Source organism: Capricornis sumatraensis, chromosome 11 (assembly GCF_032405125.1).
Source record: "Capricornis sumatraensis isolate serow.1 chromosome 11, serow.2, whole genome shotgun sequence".
Classification (NCBI taxonomy): domain Eukaryota; kingdom Metazoa; phylum Chordata; class Mammalia; order Artiodactyla; family Bovidae; genus Capricornis; species Capricornis sumatraensis.
Window position 1 is genome coordinate 35346543 of NC_091079.1, and position 21999 is coordinate 35368541.

Consider the following 21999-nt stretch of genomic DNA (forward strand, 5'->3'; position numbering starts at 1 on the left):
TCAAGTCAACACCTGTATTTTGACCACCAGTCATGAGTCATACCCACCATGAGCCCACACAGTCTTCGAATGAATAAGATTCATTTCAGGCTTACCTTCCGAGAGCTCAAAGAGCAATCTACCCACACTGTTTCTAGCTACCGCGGGATGTCAAGATTTAAAGGCGCAAGACTCACCCAAAAACTTTGCCCTTAATCGGGTGATGAGAACGCAAAAGCAACAAAGATTCTACTGACATTCAGAATACTTAGGTGACTCAGCTTATTTCCAGATGACCAGAGGCATTCAGCTTTCTCCTGATTGCAGAAAGCAATGTTCTTTTTATCCTTTTGTTATTGTATTGTTATAGTATTGTTTGCTCTACAAACGCAGAGAACTTGCCATTACTTTAAAATGCTTAACACTGCCTTGCTCCTGTGTGTCCATCCTTTGCATAGGATATACACTCCTGCACTCCCCGTCTGGCAAACTCCTATTCTTTTTTTTCTTTTTTTACTGTTTCCTAAAGAGCCTCAGAACCAGCATTAGGTGTTGTATTTATTTATTGGGCTTGAGGCATGTGAGATCTTAGTTTCTGAACCAGGGATCCCACCCACGTCCCCTGCATTGGAAGCACAGAGTCTTACCCACTGGACCGCCAGGGAAGCCCCACTCCAATTAAACTGTCACAGCAGCCTGTCATAAACCCCACCCTGACTCTCTTCTTTCCTCTCAGCACAACACCCTCCTCTGTGCTCTGCACCTCTTTCTAAGTAGCCGTAGGATACCACCCTTCCTCATTGTATTATGGTCAGCTCTGTGTGTACTTTCTCTTCTTGGCTGAACGCCTTTGGGAGCACACAGCCCCATTCATCTCAGGGTCCTCTGCACAAGTCATGGATAATGACCTTGTTTTTTATTAGTGGTCTTGCATTTATGTAATTCTCTACCTCTGGAAATTTAAGAAGTGTGTCTTGTCCAATTATTGTACACATAACCTAAGGATAATTGCTCCATTTCTGGAAAAACCAAACCTGTATTTCTATCTATCCTCAGAAAAAAGACCTTAGTTTTCCCGGGCTAATAAGAGAATAATTCATTTAATAAGAATTCTTTGAATGCCTTCACTGTGTCTAATGAGAGGAGTCAAGAAAATTAGAAACCCTTCCCGCACAATAGGAATAGTTATTGCTATTCCTGATATTTAACAATACAGTCATTAGTATTGTGTCAGATGTCCCCTGGCCCCAATCTAATCTGCTCACATTTGCCTACTAGAAGCTAGCGGCTCATCCTCGCCTTCCCCACTTATACCGTTTTTGCAGGAGCACGGGCTTTGCTGGGGCTGTCTCACCATTTCCTCCCTTGCTCCCAGCTGTGTAGTTTTGAAATGGAGCAGGACTCTATGGTCCTTGCCCCCGACCGTGTTCTCGGCCTGCCTTTTGTCCGTGGAAAACTCTAGTCAAAGAAGTTTAACCAGAGAAAAGAGAAATACAGAAATAAAGGAAAACAGTCAAAGGAGAATAAATAACAATAATTTAGACCTTTAGTTCTTTCTCAAGGACTATAGATAATATTCTGAGCCATATCCTGTGAGCTGTCTTACCGACACGAAAACACCAGGTGGAGAAGTTAATTACATGCTGACCAGCCTGTACCCAGGACATGAGCTGCCACAGTTCCGGGAACTGGCCTCAAAGAAACAGGAACAAAGGGCCCTGGAACTGAAGAGTAACTGTACCTTAAACAACCAAGATGATGCTGGTCAGACCACTGATGACCAATGTGAAGATGACTGTCAGAGAGGACGGCTGTTTCTGCATGTAGCCCCCCTCACCCTGTCCATAAGAGCTCTCACCCTCTGCTTGTCGGCAGGGAGAGGGGGGCGGGAATCGGCCTTTGGATGTCTGCCACCCTCCCCATCCCTAGTTGCCAGCATCTGAAATAAAGCACTTGAGAACTGGCCACAAAGAAATGGAAACATGTGGACCCTGGAACTGAAGATTAACTGTACCTGAGATCAAATTGCCAACATCCACTGGATCATCGAAAAAGCAAGAGAGTTCCAGAAAAATCTATTTCTGTTTTATTGACTATGCCAAAGACTTTGACTGTGTGGATCACAATAAACAGTGGAAAATTCTAAGAGAGATGGGAATACCAGACCACCTGATCTGCCTCTTGAGAAACCTATATGCAGGTCAGGAAGCAACAGTTAGAACTGGACATGGAACAAAAGACTGGTTCCGAATAGGAAAAGGAGTACGTCAAGGCTGTATATTGTCACCCTCCTTATTTAACTTATATGCAGAGTACATCATGAGAAACGCTGGGCTGGAAGAAGCACAAACTGGAATCTAGATTGCCGGGAGAAATATCAATAACCTCAGATATGCAAGTGACACCACCCTTATGGCAGAAAGTGAAGAGGAACTAAAAAGCCTCTTGATGAAAGTGAAAGAGGAGAGTGAAAAAGTTGACTGAAAGCTCAACGTTCAGATCATGGCATCTGGTCCCATCACTTCATGGCAAGTAGATGGGGAAACAGTGGAAAGTGTCAGACTTTATTTTTTTGGGCTCCAAAATCACTGCAGATGGTGATTGCAACCATGAAATTAAAAGATGCTTACTCCTTGGAAGGAAAGTTATGACCAATCTGGATACCATATTAAAAAGCAGAGACACTACTTTGCCAACAAAGGTCCGTCTAGTCAAGGTGATGGTTTTTCCAGTAGTCATGTATGGATGTGAGCATTGGACTGTGAAGAAAGCTGAGTGATGAAGAATTGATGCTTTTAAACTATGGTGTTGGAGAAGACTCTTGAGAGTCCCTTGGACTGCAAGATCCAACTGGAGATCAGTCCTGGGTGTTCATTGGAAGCACTGATGTTGAAGCTGAATCTCCAGTACTTTGGCCACCTCATGTGAAGAGTTGACTCATTGGAAAAAACCCTGATGCTGGGAGGGATTGGGGGCAGGAGGAGAAGGGGACGACAGAGGATGAGATGGCTTGATGGTATCACCGACTCAATGCACATGGGTTTGGGTGGACTCTGGGAGTTGGTGATGGACAGGGAGGCCTGGTGTGCTGCAATTCGTGGGGTCGCAAAGAGTCGGACACGACTGAGCGACTGAAAGGAACTGAACTGAACTGAAACAACCAAGATGATGCTGGTCAGACCGCTGATGACCAATCTGAAGATGACTGTTAGAGATGACTGCTTTTTCTGCATGTTGGTCCTTTCCACCATCCCAGCCTGTTTATTGGCTTTCGAGGGGCGAACATCCGGAACTTCCCCCCACCCCCGGCCCCACCCCACAATCTTTTGGTAACAGATCTCCCACATTATCTTCCAAGCTTCACTGAATTCTTATTGCTCTCTTCCGACACTCTTATGAGGTCTCACATTTATCAACCAAATGGACCTAACTTAAGGATGTAAACATGCCACCATTACACAACCACTAAGATTCAGACCTAGAAGGTCTCAGAAAAGCAATGAGATAGCATCCAAAGACCATAGATGGGGTTTCCTTTCCCCTCATTGTTCAGTATTTTTTTCATATTTTCCCTTTGGGAGGGGTGCCCTCCCCAACAGACCTTCCATGCTGTTTCATCAGCCAGAATTAGGTCACACGGCCACTTAAGGACCAACTGCAGGACAATCAACCGGGAGGAGTAAGTCCCGACGTCCTCAAAGTAGTTATCCACGTGAACCCAGTCCTTTAACGGGGCTGGAAGCAGTGGGTGACGAGGGGGGCTGTAAATGAATTCCGCTTACTCTATTGTCCTCATAAAGTGAAGTCCCTCAGAGGAAGGAGGGTTAAAAAGTGAGACACTGCCACCCACTGGAAGAGAGAAGCCTGCAGGCAAACAAAGCTACTGAAACCACTCCAGCCCTCAACTGCCTGGACCCTGAACTTTACACACAACTCCCACTCTTTGCCCACAGGGACCCGGACAGTGACTTTTGAAATACCAGCAATAAAAACACAGAGAGATGAAGTTACGAAAAGTTTACTTGGGCAGCTGTTCCCTTTGGGTATTCTAAATTTTCAGTGGTTTTCAAAAGATAGCAGGAAAGGCCTAAATGTGGGTTTCAACTTGATTGTCCTGCCCGGCATTCAGCAGATGCCTGCCCGGAAAACGAAAGCCATTCATATACTTTTTTTCCTCATGAGCAAAACATATGAAAGCAGACTGCTGCCGTTCTCGCTCATGGTCCCCAACCTTTCTAGCACCATGTGCTGCTTTCGTGGAAGACAGGTTTTCCAAGGACCAGGGAGTGAGTCGTGTTTGGTAGGGGAGTGGGGGGAAGAAGGGGGAAGGGATGGTTTCAGGATGATTCCAGCACATTACATTTATTGCGCACTTTATTTCTATTATTGTTACATCAGCTCCACCTCAGATCATCAGGTATTAGAATGTAGAGGTTGGGGCCCTCTGATATATCTAACACAATTTACCCTAGCTCCATTTACCCCAGTCCCATCATTTTTTATGTTTTTTTGACATGCATGCCAGGCATGCCTCTACCAGTTAGCCTTTGCACAGACTATTTCTTCTCCCTGAACACTCTTCCCTAGATGTTTGGCCCACATTCTAAGCCTTTGCTTAAATGTCATCCTCTCATTAAGGTCTTCTCCGACCAGCTACTGATAAATAGTAATTCCAATTCCTAATATTTCCCATCCTTTTTACTATTTTTTCCTTAGCAATTACCACCTTCTAACCTGCTATGCAATTTGTTTACTGTCTCCACTAACTAAAATGTACACTCCACGAAGACCAGAATTTCTTATTCACTGATCCATCCCTTTCCTAAACTAGTACCATGTCTGCCATTTAGTAAATCTACAGTAAGTGATGAATGTACACATGAAAGAATATTTACCCTCTAAACGATAGTGAGCTAAGAGTGCTTCACTCTGTGTCATCATAGCTCTCGTAACTTTTTTAGGATTTTAGTCCTATTTTATTTACTCTTCCAAATTAAATCTATTATTTTCATTCAGAAAAGAAATTTAAGGTTAATCAGTATCTTTGCTTAGCATTCCTCTCATAAACAGACATTCCTTGTGAAAATTTTTTTTATTTTTTTAAGATTGATCTAATGATAAACTTGGTCTTTTTATATTTGAAAATGTCTTTTCCACACTTGTTCTTGAAAGATAGTTTTGCTGGATTCGCAATAGTTAGGTCCACAGTCATTTTCTCTAAGTACTTTAATGATGTAATTGAATTGTTTTCTGAGTTCATTACTGATTAACACTATCGATAAATACCATGCACTGGATTCCTGTATCTCTGGATTCCCATCTTTCATCTGTTGCAGATCATTCCTGGCCATTTTCTCTTTGGAATTGATCTCACATCATCTTTTTGTATTATCTCACAAGATAAAAGGACAGCAAGAGTACACTATGAAAAATAAATACCCTTAAATTCAGTAATACAGAGGAAACAGACCAATTTTGTGAATGATATAAACTACCAAAACTCACTCAAGAAGACATAATGTGAATACACCTATTATAGAAATTTAATTTGGAGCTCAAAACATTCCCAAAATAAAAAACAGAGAAAGAAAATCTACAAAACAGTGACCCAACAAAAATCAAAGAAGTGACAGAGATTTGTTAGGTTAGTTCTCCTCCATTTGATCTATAGAGTCAATATAATTTTGATTAAAATCTTTGCAGGCTTGTGTGTAGATGTTGAAAAGCTGATTCTAAAATTTATATGGAAAGGCAAAGGAACTATAAGAGCCAAAATCAATTCAAAAAAAAAAAACAACCCTGCAAATTTGGATGACTAACAGTATCCAATCTCAGCATGGTATTAAAAGGACAAACACAATGATCAATGAACCAGACTTGAGTGCTCAGAAATAGACCCAGACCAAAAAAAATGTCAATTGATTTCTTAAAACCACTTTATTGAAGTACAATTTACATGATAAAATTTACTTAAGTGTACAGTGCATTTTTCTGAAAACTTGAGTTGAACCACCATCAATCACCACGACCCTCTTTTACAGCATTTCCAGCACTCCAAGAAGATGCTTCATGCCCATCCGCAGCCACTTCTCATGTCCCCCGCAGGCAACTACTGATCTGCTTTTGTCTCTACAGGTCTATCAACCGATTTTCTTGTTTCAATATTTATTTGACTGCGCCGAGTCTTAGTTGTGGCATGTGGGATCTAGTTCCCTGATGAGGGATTAAAGCCAAGGCCTCTGCTTCGGGAGCATGGAGTCTTAGCCACTGAACCACCAGAGGAGTGCCCATCAACTGGTTTTTGACAAAGGTGTTATGGTGATGCAGCAAAGAAAGGATAAACATGTACCTCATACATTAAAATTAGCTCAAATGGGTCAAAGACCTAAACATAAAACTATGCACTTTGAGAAGAAAATGAAAATGCTCCATCTTGGGTTTGGTGATGAATTTTTAGATAACAGCATCAACAGCACAATCCATTAAAAAAAAAAAAAACCCACTAACAAATCAGACGCTGTCAAAATTTAAAACTTTTGTTCTTTACCCTAAAAGACACTATTAAGAGAATGACTAGATAAGACAGACTGGGAGAAAACACCTGCAAAGCATGCATCTGATAAAAGACTTGTACTCATTCACTGAACTCTTAAAACTCAGTACACCTAATTTTTAAAATATGAGGAACAGATCTGAACAGAAACTTCACCAAGAGAAGACACATGTATGGCAAATAAGCATATGAAAAGACGCCCAACATAATTTTTCACTGGGAAAATGAATTATTTCAACCACTATAAGATACCATTGCAATGGGAACCTTTATTCATTGCTGGCAGTAATGTAAAATGTCATAGTCACTTTGGCAAGTTTGGCAGTTTCTTATAAAGTTAAATACACACTTACCAATGACTCAGCAATCCCATTCCTAGGTATTTACCCAAGCAAAATGAATTGTTTATATTAAAATTTGCACATGAATTTTAAATGACATTGATATGTCCATACAATCAAGTACTCAGCAATAGAAACAGAGCTACTGATTCACACAACACATGAATTTAAAACGCATTTTGTTATACATAAGTGGCTAGGCTTAAAAGGTTACAAACTGTACAATTCCATGAATTTATATGACATTCTTGGAAAAGCAAAATTATAGGAACAGGTAAGTGGTTGTGAGGTGTAGGGTAAGGGGTTGAGTACAAAGGGGAATTTTTAGGGTGACAGACATTCTGGATAGTACAGGGATGGTGGGTGAACACATGCCATGCATTTGTCAAAGACCTGGTAGAGTGAATTTTATTATGTGGGAAAAATGTAAAACTTTCTGGAGAAAATGAAAACTCTGCACTTTGGGTTTGTGATGTCAAGGGATCCCAGATGGAATGCAGTGTGTGACAAACAAATCTGTTTTGCAAATATATAACTTCAATGAAGCGAACAATGAGTGTGACAAATGAATGTTTTGCAAATGTATCTTATAACTTCAATGAAGGGAACAATGAGCTGTACTAAGTTACTTTGGAAAATGTTTTGAGTGGGTACTATTTAAGGTTAATGGAGAAGGCAATGGCACCCCACTCCAGTACTCTTGCCTGGAAAATCCCGTGGGTGGAGGAGCCTGGTAGGCTGCAGTCCATGGGGTCACTAAGAGTCGGACACGACTAAGCAACTTCACTTTCACTTTTCACTTTCATGCATTGGAGAAGGAAATGGCAACCCACTCCAGTGTTCTTGCCTGGAGAATCCCAGGGACGGTGGAGCCTGGTGGGCTGCCGTCTATGGGATCGCACAAGAGTCCGACACGACTGAAGTGACTCAGCAGCAGCATCTAAGGTTAAAGACAAAAAAAAAAGTACTTAAAGGAACACTATACCCTAGTTGGTCAATCTGTTTCTCACAGGGGGTACAACATAGTTATTCTGAAACCACTGTATAAGATTTCCAGGGTTCAACAAATAAGCAGATAAATTGTAGATAAAAGGAGCCAGGTTTCTCAGAATGAAACTTACGGTGCTGAATGAGAATCAGTTTAACTGAATATCCCAGATCTAAACATAGACATGTGTGCCCATATACTGGTCAGTATACATATTTATACCCCTTAGGTCATTTCACCAAAAAGGCAAAGGCAAGCACACCTAAACCCCCATCTTGCTTTCTAAATGCCATTCTGCAAGAAAGGAACCAAGGCTCCTTGGGGAAATAGCTAATTCTAGGGCTGGCTCCAGGTAACAACTACAGTGCTAGAAAGTAAGATTAGTCTTAAAAAAAACAAAAAGTTAAAGGATTTAGAGGCCAGCTTCAAAGAGCTCCCAATAGGCAAAGCTAAACAATTTGCACAACAAAATAACAGGTATACTGAACTTTGACTCAAAAGTATAAAATAATCATGTTTATGTACTAATATAAACAAATGACCAAATAAAGGAAAGGAACAAATCTTTTTAGTATAAATTTAATTGGAGGCTAATTACTTTACAATATTGTATTGGTTTTGCCATACATCAACATGAATCCGCCAAAGGTATACACGTGTTCCCCATCCTGAACTCCCCCTCCCACCTCCTTCCCCATCCCCCCCAGGTCATCCCAGTGCACCAGCCCCGAGCATCGAGCCTGGACTGGTGATTCGTTTCACATATGAAAATATACATGTTTCAATGCCATTCTCCCAAATCATCCCACCCTCTCCCTCTCCCACAGAGTCCAAAAGCCTGTTCTAGACATCTGTGTCTCTTTTGCTGTCTTGCATACAGGGTTATAGTTACCATCTTTCTAAATTCCATATATATGCGTTAGTATACCGTATTGGTGTTTTTCTTTCTGGCTTACTTCACTCTGTATAATAGGCTCCAGTTTCATCCACCTCACTAGAACTGATTCAAATGTATTCTTTTTAATGGCCGAGTAATACTCCATTGTGTGTATATATATATATACACACAATATATATATATAGAACAAATATATATAATAAATATATATATAAATATATATTATGTTATATATATATATATATATATATATAGAACAAATCTTTAAAAGAAAATTTGTAAAGAATATAGATACTGCTCCTTCCCTTTGAGTGTGGGCTAGGTTGAGTAACTCACTTTCAAAAAAAAAAAGAGTATGGCAAGTGAAAAAACCTGCAGACACCATCACTGTGACCAGTGAAGAGACGTCACTGGTAACGTCTGTTGACTATGCGACCCCTGATATGAGGCACTGTGGAAGGGCACATGGCACCTGTGCCACCCTCCCCAACAAACTACAGCCTCCAATCTGATAAACACCAGATGAGCCCACTGTGAGGGCCAGCCCACCAAATAACCAAATAGTGCTCTTCACAGCCTCAAGGTCAGGAAAGACTGAGAAACTGTCAACAGACTGGAGGAGACGGAGGCAGTGATGACTAAATAAATGCACCATGGAACCTTGGACATGGTCCTGGAACAGAAGAGAACATCAGAGGAAAAATGGGTGAAAATCAAACATAATCTGTATTTTAGTAAATAGTATGGTACCAATGTTAATTTCTGAGTTTTGACAAATGCGTCATAGTTTATATAAGGTGTTAACATTAGGGGAAGTCTGTGGAAGGGTATAGGGAATATCTCCAGATTACCTTTGCAATTTTTCTGCTAATTTGAAATTATTGTAAAATTAGTTTGTTGTTGTTGCTTTTGTTTTTTCTTTTAAAGTATAAAAGCCTCAGCACTGAAAGCATGCTTGTATTTTAAATTATGAAAGGGACTTAACAGAAGATTATACACATTTTCACAGCAACTTGATCAACACCACAGTTTATTTGTAAACATATTATAGTGTCAATGATCAAATTGACAACACTTTATACATTTCATTGTATAATATTAACATCATACCAGAAAAAAATCCACTGTACTCAGTTACAGTTTTGGTATTTTAAAATCTTTAAATAAAAACTGTATTTGAAACACTGAACATAAAAGAGAAACACAAATGGCAGAGAAAAGTGGAAACAGGTAAAAGAAAGCACTATTCCTGAAAAAAAAAAAAAACAGAATTATCTGATTACAATTTTAAAAGAAAAAAAGGAATCAAGGAAGTAAGATGATCTTAACAACATAAAGTTACATTTCTTCAGGCCTATGTGAAAGGTGAAATTGTACCATTCTAAATTCTATGTCTTTTTTTTATATTTCTTTTTTCTCTTGGTTTCTGAAGTTTGCCAACGGTTTAAGCTACATTAAGGACAAAAAAAGAGAGGAGGGAGCACAAAGCCAAATGAAATTTAAATGTCTGCAGAAAAACTGGATAAAAATTCTTTCATAAATTTTCTTTGGCAAATAATAAATTCTATATTTTACCTTTTTTGTTGAATAGGATCAACACATAAGATTTAAGCAATGCATCTCGACATGAGTTAAATGTATGAATGAAACAAAACCAAATCCACAAAGCAAAGCATAAAAGTGGCTTTCACATTTTGCTAACAGCTCTGAAAATGCAGATTCTCCGTCTTTAAAAGTACAAGAGGCCTTCAGCTGGAAGGAGACTCTCCTCACACACATGAGAGACCAGAGGTGGCCACATGCTTTCTCTTGTACTTTCCCTAAAATTCATGATGAGTATTAGGTTCCATTTCTTCCTCTATTATCCCTCAAAGGAAATATAGCAGCAAATCACCCCCATATTTTAAGTTTTAAATTCACCAACAACAGGGTTCACTACCAACTACAGACATTCAATGCTTTATTAGTGTACATGTCATCACCATAGGCTTAGCTTGTTAATACAGAAATAAATAAAATAACTACAGTTAATCTGAACAAAGCAAATGAGATTAAAGAGCCCTGATCAAATGAAATACTTACAACAATCAGGTGAAAAACTATAAAAGTTACACACATACCTAATAGCACTAGGAATGTACAGTATCAATTATTGGAAAAATAAATGAGTGATTCACAGTTATAAGAAATTATTTTAATATTAGTATTTTTCCTTTTATAGACAAACATTTATAACATACACTTGGTTTCCACCTCATATAAGACAAAGGAGAATACTAAACGTTACTGCATTTACCCCAAACCCAGCAGTGACTGTGCCACAGGTAACCTGCTTCGAAACAATGAATAGGCAGGACATGGCACTGAATCATGGCTATGCTAACAGTTTTAAGAAAGACAGATATTTCCAGAAGTATGTTAAATACACAAATGTCAGTTCTATAAATAACAACAATTATCAGCAAAAATGTTCAGGTTTAACCTTCCCAAATTTTCTAATGCTTTAAATATTTTAGATATATGCTGTTTGACCAGTTAGTTTGGTTACAGTTTTAAACTAGCAAACCGTTATTCTATGAGAAGAGCTAAACTGTAACACTGCACAAACTTCCCAAGGAAGGTAACTCGAAAAATCTAAAAAGTGATTCCAATTATTCTAATTAACATTTGAGATACTAAAAGAATCAAGAACTCAAGAAAAACATTTTGAAATTACTCGATTTTTCTTTATCATTTTGTCTAAAACTAGTCACATAAATTTAAGATCCAAATTGCCTAACAATGTGTCCTCACAGCAGGTTTGTCACTAAAATGTTTTGATCAGAAGACATAGCCTCAATGCCTCTAAATGTAATTCTAAGCTAAAATCAAAATCCTTGGTTTGAAACCTCAAATCCAATTCCGTAACAACTCATGGGTAAATGAGTCAGGGAGAAAACATGCAGCAGCCACAGCTACAAGAGTGGAAAATAAATTCTATTTTTCCATAAAGACTCTATGAAAATATAAAGCCCCAAATGAGCAACAACGCAAGTCCACATATAAACATTGTTTAAAAATAGAATGTTTCCCAAGCTTCTTATGAGATGTCAATGTATAGTCATAGTCTGTGTTAAGATCTTCTAAGTCAACGTTAAGCCATACCTAACTATGCTGATTTGCATACCTTTAACAATGTTCAATTGATATACATAATTTACAAACATCCACAGCAATTCGCAATGCCCCATCAGATCATCTCTCAATAATGGATGTTAACAGTTTTATAGTTTTTCTACTTTAAATACCAAGAAGCCTTTTCAGAAGAAGAGTTCCACCTCTTCCCATGATCCCTTAAAGAGTAAGTAACAAAATATAAAATTAAACAAGATTTATGTTTGATAAACTAACATATAAAATTACCATTGCAATATTCATAGTGACTGCTTATAAACATAACAGTCATCATAAAGCCTATAAAGTATATCCTCAGTTTTATAAAAGAAACGCAGATTGTCTCAAGGTAAAAAATACAGTGCAGGCTGCTAAAAAGCTCTGTTGCAATAGGAGGTGCAGGAATGAGGAAAACTTCTGAAAACATGAACAAGTTCCCCAAAGTTTAACATCAGTTAAGCATGAATTGCACTGCAGCAGCAGGAAGCTTTTTAGTGGCTGGCACTATAAAGCTAACGTTAAGAAAGAAAAAAGTCAGAAAGGGTGGGCAACAAATGATGTGACCAAACTACTGCAAATGGAGATTAGCAATAAGAAGTGACGAGGGTGATCGTCCACTCCACTCCGTTAAGATACCATCTTTAAATACTAAGTTCTTTGCAGGAAGGGGGACTCCCATGTCAGCACAGGATGACTGTGAAAGCAAACTTGGGAAACTGGCCTCAGTGTGAACATCCAGTGTTGAAGCACCTTCCTAGAGAGAGTGAGAAACAAGACAAAAAAAATCCTATTCAACACTTTACCAAACCACTTAATTCAGCTAATGGTTACCTAAGAAATGTTTATGGAATGCAGAGCACTATAGGAGATGCAAAGATGTACCTCACGAACCCCAAATAATCAAGGACTGGTGTTAACATATGCAGAAATGACAAATACACTCAGATGACGATAAGTACTTTGAAATAAAGAGAAGTAACAGGCTATGAGAATAAGAAGCATTTCTTAGATAATCTACAAAAACCCTCAGGCAACACTAAGCACTAGAACAACCCATCCACCCCCAGGGCTTCAGATTCACACACTCAGCACAGACCTCTTGGAACTCCAGGATCCAGTCTCCTCCTATCCAACATCTATCTTTGGATCTTTCACCATAAATTTCACATTTGACATGTCCATAACCGAACTTAAATCTTGCCCCACCAGGTCCTTCCCCTACTCCATGCATCAAGCTAGTCAAGAAGTATGAAAATTACCTTCATTCTTCCCTTCCTTACCACAGCCTCGATCTTTCCTCACATTTATTTAATCACCACGTTCCCTCAATATACCTCCAGCATGGTATCCCAAAGGAGTTTACTTGATTCATTCACCACAGCCAAGGCCACCAGTCTCCACTGAAGTGCAGTCCTCACACCACAGTGAGGTGCAGGAGTGTGAAAATTTGTAAAATCTTTATCTATTTATTGCATCCAATAAAATTTTTGTTTTTGTGTGTTTTATAATATACACAATTTATATTACAGGTAAAGCAGTAATAAACAAACCTTTCCTGCAGATACATTTTTTTTAATGAAAAAGGTGTTCATCTATCAATATCTCTCACTACAGCTATTACAACAGTCTCCAAACCTGTCTTATTTCTAAGCTTCTGTTTTTAATCTATTCTCTAAACAGTAACTAATCTTTTTTAAAAAGTCAATTAGAAATGTCATTCCCTGTTATAAGTCTTTAATACTAAGAGTCTCTCTTTGCAGTAAGCATAAAACACATTTTTTCACATACTCTAGAAGGCCCTCCGCTCCTCATCCACCTCGCCTCTTGCCCCTACCCCACTTTCACGAGGTTTCTGCCACACTGGTCCTCTCGTTTCCTTGCAGGCTGAGTGCCTTCCTGACACAGGACTGACATACCTACTAACCTCGGCCTGGAATACTTTTTCCTGTTCTTTAGATTTCAGCTTATACATCATCTCTACCTTTTTAAATTTGGTCTGCCTTTAGATTCTATCAAATCTGAAGGGGTTTGGCTCCTTTAAGGAGCACATATTGAAATCAGCAACTACTTGTATATTTCAGGGTTTCCTTGACTAGCTCTCACACAACACTTAAGCTCCATTAGTGTCTTAGCATACTGCTTCCCCAGCACCTTGTAAAGACTGACTCAAGTATTTACTGAGAGAATGAATGAAGCCAAATTCCAAAATACTAATTTCATAATGTTAGAACAGATATTTCAAATAAAAAATATTCCATTCTAAAAGCTTATCTGCAAATCAAGTCTACGGTATCCATTCTTTCCTTGGGGGTAAGACAGAAGGTCTAGAGCACTGGCTTTCACTACCGTAACAGTCAGTCCCATCTCATTAATCACTGCACTGGGGAATCACTGCAGTTATTAATGGAAGTGTACTGACTCAAGAGGGGACTTCCCTAGTGGCTCACTGGTAAAGAACCTGCCAGCCAATGCAGAAATCACAGGTAAAATTCCTGGGTCAGGAAGATCCCCAAGAGAAGGAAATGGCAACCCACTCTAGTATTCTTGCCTGGGAAATCTCTTGGAGAGAGGAGCCTGACGGGCTACAGTCCTTGGGGTCACAAAGAGTTGGACATGACTTAGCAACTAAACAACTGACCCAAGAACCAGACCCTAACATGGCACATGGCCGATGGCAGATGCTTAAAACACTTCTGTTAAATGAAGCACCCCCACTAGAACAAACAGTTCAAGCCGCCTAAAGACCTGGCCAGTGAAACCATGTATAAGCCAGTTAACTTTCTGAATTTCAGTATCTTCATTTATACATTGAAATTACAACTTATTTCATGTCTTACTGCTGTGGAGACTCAGCACAAACACTGAAGTGTTTTGGACACTATAAAAGCTCTATGCAAATACACCCTGGGTTTTTTTTTGGGTTTTGTTACCTGGAATGAGTGAACAAAGTTAAGGACTTGTAGAGACAGTTTTCTACTGGAATGTAAGAGGTTTTGAAGGCTGAAAAAAAGGGAAAAAGTTTAAAACAAATATAATAAGAACTAATATCTTATAAGAGTTTAATTTCAATAAACATGTTAATGTATGTATATACATCTCAATTAATCACATAATTTTTTAAAAACAATTGCAATGGTTCTCATCAATGAAATTTCTGCTTGTTTTAATAATATGGAGTAAAGATGAACTAAAAAGACCATTTCAAAATAAAACATCATGTACAACCAAAATTAGAAAAGTACTGTTAAAAGGAAAAGTTTAAACTACTACCAAATATAAATGTTAAATGCAAGAACACTTTAAAAATAAAAATGTAGGAACACATTTTCAATTGTAAATTGGTAACATATGTAAACTGGTAACCATTATAGTGGCAATCATTAAAGCTATATAGTATTTTTACCTTTTTATTCATGTATATTATTTTATTTTCAAGATAGTTATTAAAATTATGTCAATTAAATACCTTAAATTTTCTTATACAGACTACATTAGGCCAATTAAATTATTTATTCTCCAACTTTGTTTTCCTAATTAACAATGTCAAGGATGTCTGTAGATAACGCCTTTCTCTAAGCCACCCACCATGATCATCAGATTTAGTGATACTCTTCTCTGCTAATCAGACTCAGGACCCTTACCATGCTGCCTCTCAGCAGCTGCTCCTAACCAATCGGAGTGAGCATACAAGATAAAACCTACTTGTCATGACTGATGAGTAACATATGTTCATTTAGAAAATGTGGCAACTGAAGAAAATTTAGAAAGTCAGCCATAATTCTACTTTAGGAGATAATCATTACTAACATAACTTGAGTTGTGTATATTAAGAGAGAACTGCACAGGAGATATTTCTATATTTACATATTAAAAAAAGCTAGGTGCACACAGTCATAGAAGTATGCCCATTTAATCCATACTCTCACCAAATCTGAGTAATTCAGTATCATTAACCAAAACGTGTCCAAAATATCTGCATGTGCCTAATTTCTGAGGGACTGAACTTTAATTTTAAAATACACAGCAAAACTTTTAAATGAGCCATCTTTATTCAATCAATGAACAAGCATGTGTGAAATAAGAGAGAGTAAGGTACAGCAACTAATACTGAGAGCTTAAAAAGTCTCATTCATGAAAAGAGGACAGCGAACAGAAACCCTCACCTCTCTTTTCTGCAAAGGCCATGGGTAGCAATTTTTCTGCAGACTTTCTGGTTTAATTCAGAACTAAACAGTGGAATCCCAAAGCACAGCTCCAGAGGAACCCAATCTGCTTCTGTTGTGGCAACTACAAAAGGGTACACAAAGTTATTAATCATGTATATTTCATGTATTATGACTGACCAGGGTTTAACTGGTCAGTCTGATCTCTGGTCAGAGATCCAGAGATTTTCATAGATTCCTCCTGCTTCCACTGACACCCACGTGGGTTTAGCAGGGGAGAGGACTCAGAGGGGTGTCAGTGAATCTCTGAAACGGGAAATAATGTTTTTTGAGTATGTACATGCTTCTGGGAAGAAGGCACACAGCTTTCATCAGACACTCAAAGTGGATTTTTACACCAGAAAAAAAAAATCTAATTCAAAACATCTACAAGATGAGAAAATTAACATAGGAAAAGTGAAACATTTTTTATTTTCATGTCACATTTTATAATATTTTAATTATTCTAAATATATAAAAATGTTTCCTAGAAAATACTTATGAAAAGGTCCATTACAATAAGAGCAAATGATATCCAAACAGTATCATTTGCAAAAGGATTAAATCTCAGAAATTAGTCAGAGATTGCAAATAATTTTTAAAGCCTTACCAGAGTTTTGCTTTGCAGCTGAATCTAGAGTTGCTTCCTCAATGACCATTTCAAATGACTCTGTGCTCCCATTCACATCTGAGCCTGAAGCCAAATCAGGTTCTCCTTATAAGTGAAGGGCAAACACAATAAATATTAGGACTCTAGAAGTTGGTATACATTGTTGATAAGTCAGTCCTAACAGAAATAACAATGGAATATAGTGAATGGTCTTTAGCCTAAAGAAGTTGTTAAGTGGGGGACAATTTTGTCCCACAAGAAATATTTGGCAATTTTGACAAGGTTTGGTCACCATGAATGGGGACTAGGATGTTACTGATATCTAAGGATCCTAAACATCCTACAACGCACAGGACGGTCGCCCAGAACAAAGAATTACCCAGCTCAAAACATTAATAGTATTGAGGTTGTGAAGCTTTGGCCTAAAAAAAACAAGATTCACAAGGCAGAACACAAGTGTAGACCTTCACTTCACTACTAAAGTCATTTCTGTCCCCATGGAAACATGCAGTCTGATTACATCATTCCCTTTCAAAATATTTTGACTCCCTGTATCTTTCAGCATAATACATCCTGAGATCCTCTAGATCTTACCTCTTACTTCTCTACTCTCTTCTACTGCTACTGCTGCTAAGTCACTTCAGTCGTGTCCGACTCTGTGCGACCCCCATAGATGGCAGCCCACCAGGCTCCCCCGTCCCTGGGATTCTCTAGGCAAGAACACTGGAGTGGGTTGCCATTTCCTTCTCCAATGCATGAAAGTGAAAAGTGAAAGTCAAGTCGCTCAGTTATATCCGACTCTTAGTGACCCCATGGACTGCAGCCTACCAGGCTCCTCCGCCCATGGGATTTTCCAGGCAAGAGTCCTGGAGTGGGGTGCCATTGCCTTTTCCGTACTCTCGTCTACAACAGCCCATCAAACTCTTCTGGCCAAGATAAGCTACTCACTTGCCTGATCCCCTCTGCCTAAAGCTGCTACCCTCCAAATAAACAACAATCATCTATGTGTAGATAACACCTCGTTTTTCAAAATTCAGTTCAAACTTTACCCTCTCTAAGAGGGTCTGATAGCTCAGCTGGGCTGAGATAAGCCTTCCCATCCTGCTTTAGCACTTGAAGCAGACCCCTGTATCTTAGTCTCTTAACATTACACAGTAGGCTGATTCAGTTGCTTGTTTCTCCCCCAGGGTTTTTTACTCCTTGAGAGAGTGAAGTCGCTCATTCGTGTCCAATTCTTTGCGACCCCATGGACTGTAGCCCACCAGGCTCCTCCGTCCATGGAATTTTCCAGGCAAGAATACTGGAGTGGGTTGCCATTTCCTTCTCCTTAGGTCTTAGTAATAGCAATATCTCCAGCACCTAAGCAGGTATTTTGTAAATGTGCACAGAATGAATGAAATAAAACATGACAGCTCTAGTAACATTCTTTGAAATGACTAATCCACAGCCCTCTTCTCTAAAAATGCTCCTGGCAGTCAACTGTTAAAAGTTACCCAACTCCTCTGGCCAAAGATATATGAACCAGGAGTGAATACCTAGTTCAATTCACTAGATGGCTAGCAATTAATCATATTCTCTCAGCATTTCAAAGGAAGAGGTTCAGTGAATATAATCGACGATACAGAGATCTGAATTTAAAAATTCCCTAGAGTTGTGCACCAAAGGTGACACCATGGCAACCAAAGCCACATACAAGCCAAAATTATGCCAGAGCAGAAAACAATTAGTAATGAGAAGGTGATTTGAAAATGAATCTTTAAAAAGAAAGGTATCTAAGGAAAATTAGCTATTGTCAATATGCAAGATGAGTTGGAGACAGAAAGAAGAATGAGGCCAGGAAGACTAAGCGGGAAATAGTTGCAATAAAACGTGTAAAATATTAAGACTCAGACTAGAATGGTAGTTACAGAGAATTAAAGAGAGAGGGAAAGAAATGAATATAAGACATTTCTAAAGACTAACTCACAGAACTAACCAGGCTGAATGGGAGAGGAGAAGGATGAGACAAACACATGATTTTTAAGGCCTGCATAACTGAGACAATGGTGCCTCTGACAGAGGAAAGCTGAAGGGAAAACTATTCATCCGGGTTTGAAAATAATTTTACAAAGAGACTAAAGTTTTGAAACCATTACCCCATAAAGGAACTTAAAGCCTATAAACAGAAATATGACAGTAAAGGGCTAAAACACAATAACCATTCTGTATTCCAACCCCAGGTCATCACTTCTTTACTTATGCACTTAGTATTTTCTTCATTTGAATAACTGATAATTGTCCCAATGACGTCACAGAGTATTTTCAGTGGAAAAACATTAAGTATTAAATAAGTCAACATCCCTACAAAGTCCCCATGCTTTTTAAATATTAAGTTTGTGATACACTCAATGCCAGTTATCTTAACTCAAAGGACACAACTATTGGCTAACCTCTCTCATCAGAAGCATCACTGAGTTTTCTGTTTGCAAGTTGGCTAGAAGCATTCAACATGGTGACATATCCACAAAAATGCTGCAAGTCCACCTTGTTCCTCAATGTCTGCAATGCTTTGTGAACACCCATATTGACACGAGTAAACTCTAAGAACAAAGAGTTGACATCAATTATGAGTCAATAGTTTTACAACAAAACACCCAAAACTTAAATATACTTTCCTTTTGTTAACATCAAACAATTCTCAGAACTACTTTCATATTTTATCAAAATTGATTCCAATGAATAAATATCTGTAAATGTAAAAGGATGCTGTACATTTACAACATACTTTACAGACCTCAGAAGGCAACTGCTGTAACAAAACAATTTACCCTCTAAGTAAACAAACATGGCCTGTCAATGGCAAATTTTCTAGGCTTCTCTTTGTACTTCCATTCTGCCTTAAGTGGGGTTCTACCAGGAAATTCCATATTAAATCACATTTTTTATTTTTTAAGAAAAGCGAAAGTATTCTTATTGAAACTAAAGCTAACAATGTACTTGAAATTATATCCCTAATAAATTATTTAAGTATCAGCTCAAGTTCTCATAAGTATGTGAACTTACAAAAGCGAAAGATGCTCTATAGCCAAATACGAATATTTCTCTTTTTTAGAATTTTCACAATAATCTCCAAAGGCAAGAGAGTAACTGATCAGTTCTCGAGATTTTATGATTTTTAAGATCCTGTTGTCACTATCCTGTAACTTCTGAACAATTAATTTGTCCACAGAATGTATAAAGTACCAGAGGATTAACTAGCAAAGTTTAGTTGCAGAGAAATACTTATTTCTGAATAGGGGGTCTATTTTGGAGGAGAAAACTCTCCTCTTCAAATTTTGTACACATTTATTTCACAACAGCCAAAAGAGAGTGCTTAATTTCAAATGTGAAGCATTTAAAGCCTGCTCATGTGAAAAGGAAAAAAATACTTATGTAAATCTTCTTCTTTTTTCCCTGCTTTAGGGAAGGAGGGACAATGGTGACTAACATTTTGGAAGAAAAGTTCTTATATGAATTAACAAAAGTTAAATTACTTGAATGATTCATTGCTCTCTAAAATTCCAAGCAATATGACTCTAAGAACAAGAAAAATAGATTCTAGAATGACAATTTTGAATGGAGCAGGAAACATAGGTGCTGAAGACACTTTCTTAATAATTAACAGAGGAGAGATGTTTTACATTAAACAAAAGGAAGAATGAATTTGCTTTTATAGAAATTCCCTGAGCATCTTTCATCAAATGTGTTACAGCTCACAATTCTAGAAAGGAGTAACATTAAACAGACCTTTTCACCCTTCAACCTAGAATCAGCTTAATTTAGCTCCGACTCTACAATTCACTCAAGTCCTCTCTAGCAGGAAAAATAAAATTTAAAAACAATTTTAAATTATTTATTCATTTTAAATTAGGTTTTGTTTAAAATGTTTTCTCATTTTCTCTAAGGACTCTAGATTGGGAACTTTTAATACTATAGAACAAACAAATCAAAACACACTGACCATTAATAAAAAAAAATTCAATTTGTTTTTGCTAAAAACAAATGCTGAAACAGGAAATAATACACAAGTTCTCTGTAAACTATAAGTTAATTTACAAATGTTCATTAATGTCCATAGAAACCCCACAAAAATAATTAAATAAAAGGACTGTAATAACATCGGGGGAAAAAAAAATCAACTTTCTAAGCATAAAATCCTCCCTGTGACTTGTATTCTCTGCCAACCTACAAACAAATAAACAATAAAAGGAAACTAAAAGGCTAAACATACAGAAAAGCTGGTCTTCCATCTAAGTAGCTGCCTACTTAGCTTCTTCGTCTGCAGGACAGACTAGTATTCCTTCTAGTCCTAGGTCCTAAATGAGTCTAACCCTATTAGTTCTTTGTGGGAAAAGGCATGTGACAGAAAACTACCTTTCCCAATACTCTTTAAAAGCAGAATGATTTTAAGACCCTAGAACTTAAAAAGTTTAAGAATTTACTTCTTGCTATGCTTCCACTGATTGACAAGACTAATTATAAAGAAGCCAAATGGATACAATTTGAAAGTAAGGTACCTCCTTGTAGTTCTGTCTCATCAAATGGGAAAGGTATGTGGACAGTTTCTCCTATCCCATGCAAACCATGTCCCTAAACATGAAAAAACACAAGTTGAAAGGTATATGTGAAACCTGTATTTCCAACAGTAGATACTCAAAATGATAATTAAAACTGTGCCTCATGATGGTGTATTCCACCTTAATACTCCATCGAAATGCTCTCAATAATTCTCTGCTTTTCTCTAGCAAGTAAACATAATCTTAAATCTTTATTAACCTATTAAGGCAATGTGTCTAAAGTGAGGGTACGGGTTAGTGAAAAAACTGGTCAATCAGGTGTCTGCTGAGTGAAGCCTGAATGAGATCCTGTGCATTCATGAGGGTTAGCCGTAGTGCTGAGAAAGCAAAGTGGCGGAGGATCCCTGAGTTCCCTGGCACGCTGTGGATTAGGAGTGCAAATCTCAAAACCCTGCACTGAAGGACACATATTCAAAATGACTTGCTGCAGCACTGTAACTGTATACAATCAGAGACAACCAAAATGCCTGTCAGCAGGGGGCTGATGAAATAAATCAATGTGCATAGTTTCAAGGCAGCTGCAAAAAAAGGACGCTCTCTACGAAATCAAATACAAAGGTCTCCAGTTGCTAAGTGGAAAAAGCATGGGGCATATCTGTATGTAATTGTTTGCATGTGTATAAAGAAATTCTAGAAGGGTACAGCAGAAACAAATGTGGTTGTCTAATTTGGAGGAGAGT

General features: G+C 38.1%; 1 protein-coding gene across 3 annotated transcripts in view; it reads right to left on the reverse strand.

Annotated features, from left to right (window-relative positions):
- Positions 1 to 5980: 5980 nt before the first annotated feature.
- Positions 5981 to 21999, reverse strand: part of FAM91A1 (family with sequence similarity 91 member A1) — a 44438-nt gene continuing 28419 nt past the window's right edge. For 2 of the 3 annotated variants that reach the window (XM_068984057.1, XM_068984056.1), the window contains exons 19-24: positions 21260 to 21332; positions 19154 to 19303; positions 16725 to 16829; positions 16076 to 16199; positions 14843 to 14912; positions 9888 to 12666 (exon numbers count right to left, since the gene is read on the reverse strand). In XM_068984057.1, coding sequence (XP_068840158.1) covers positions 12481 to 12666; positions 14843 to 14912; positions 16076 to 16199; positions 16725 to 16829; positions 19154 to 19303; positions 21260 to 21332 — 708 coding nt within the window. In that variant the 3' untranslated portion in view covers positions 9888 to 12480. Of the gene's footprint in view, positions 7814 to 9887; positions 12667 to 14842; positions 14913 to 16075; positions 16200 to 16724; positions 16830 to 19153; positions 19304 to 21259; positions 21333 to 21999 lie in introns of those variants that run through there. The other variant, XM_068984058.1, reaches the window with a different exon arrangement.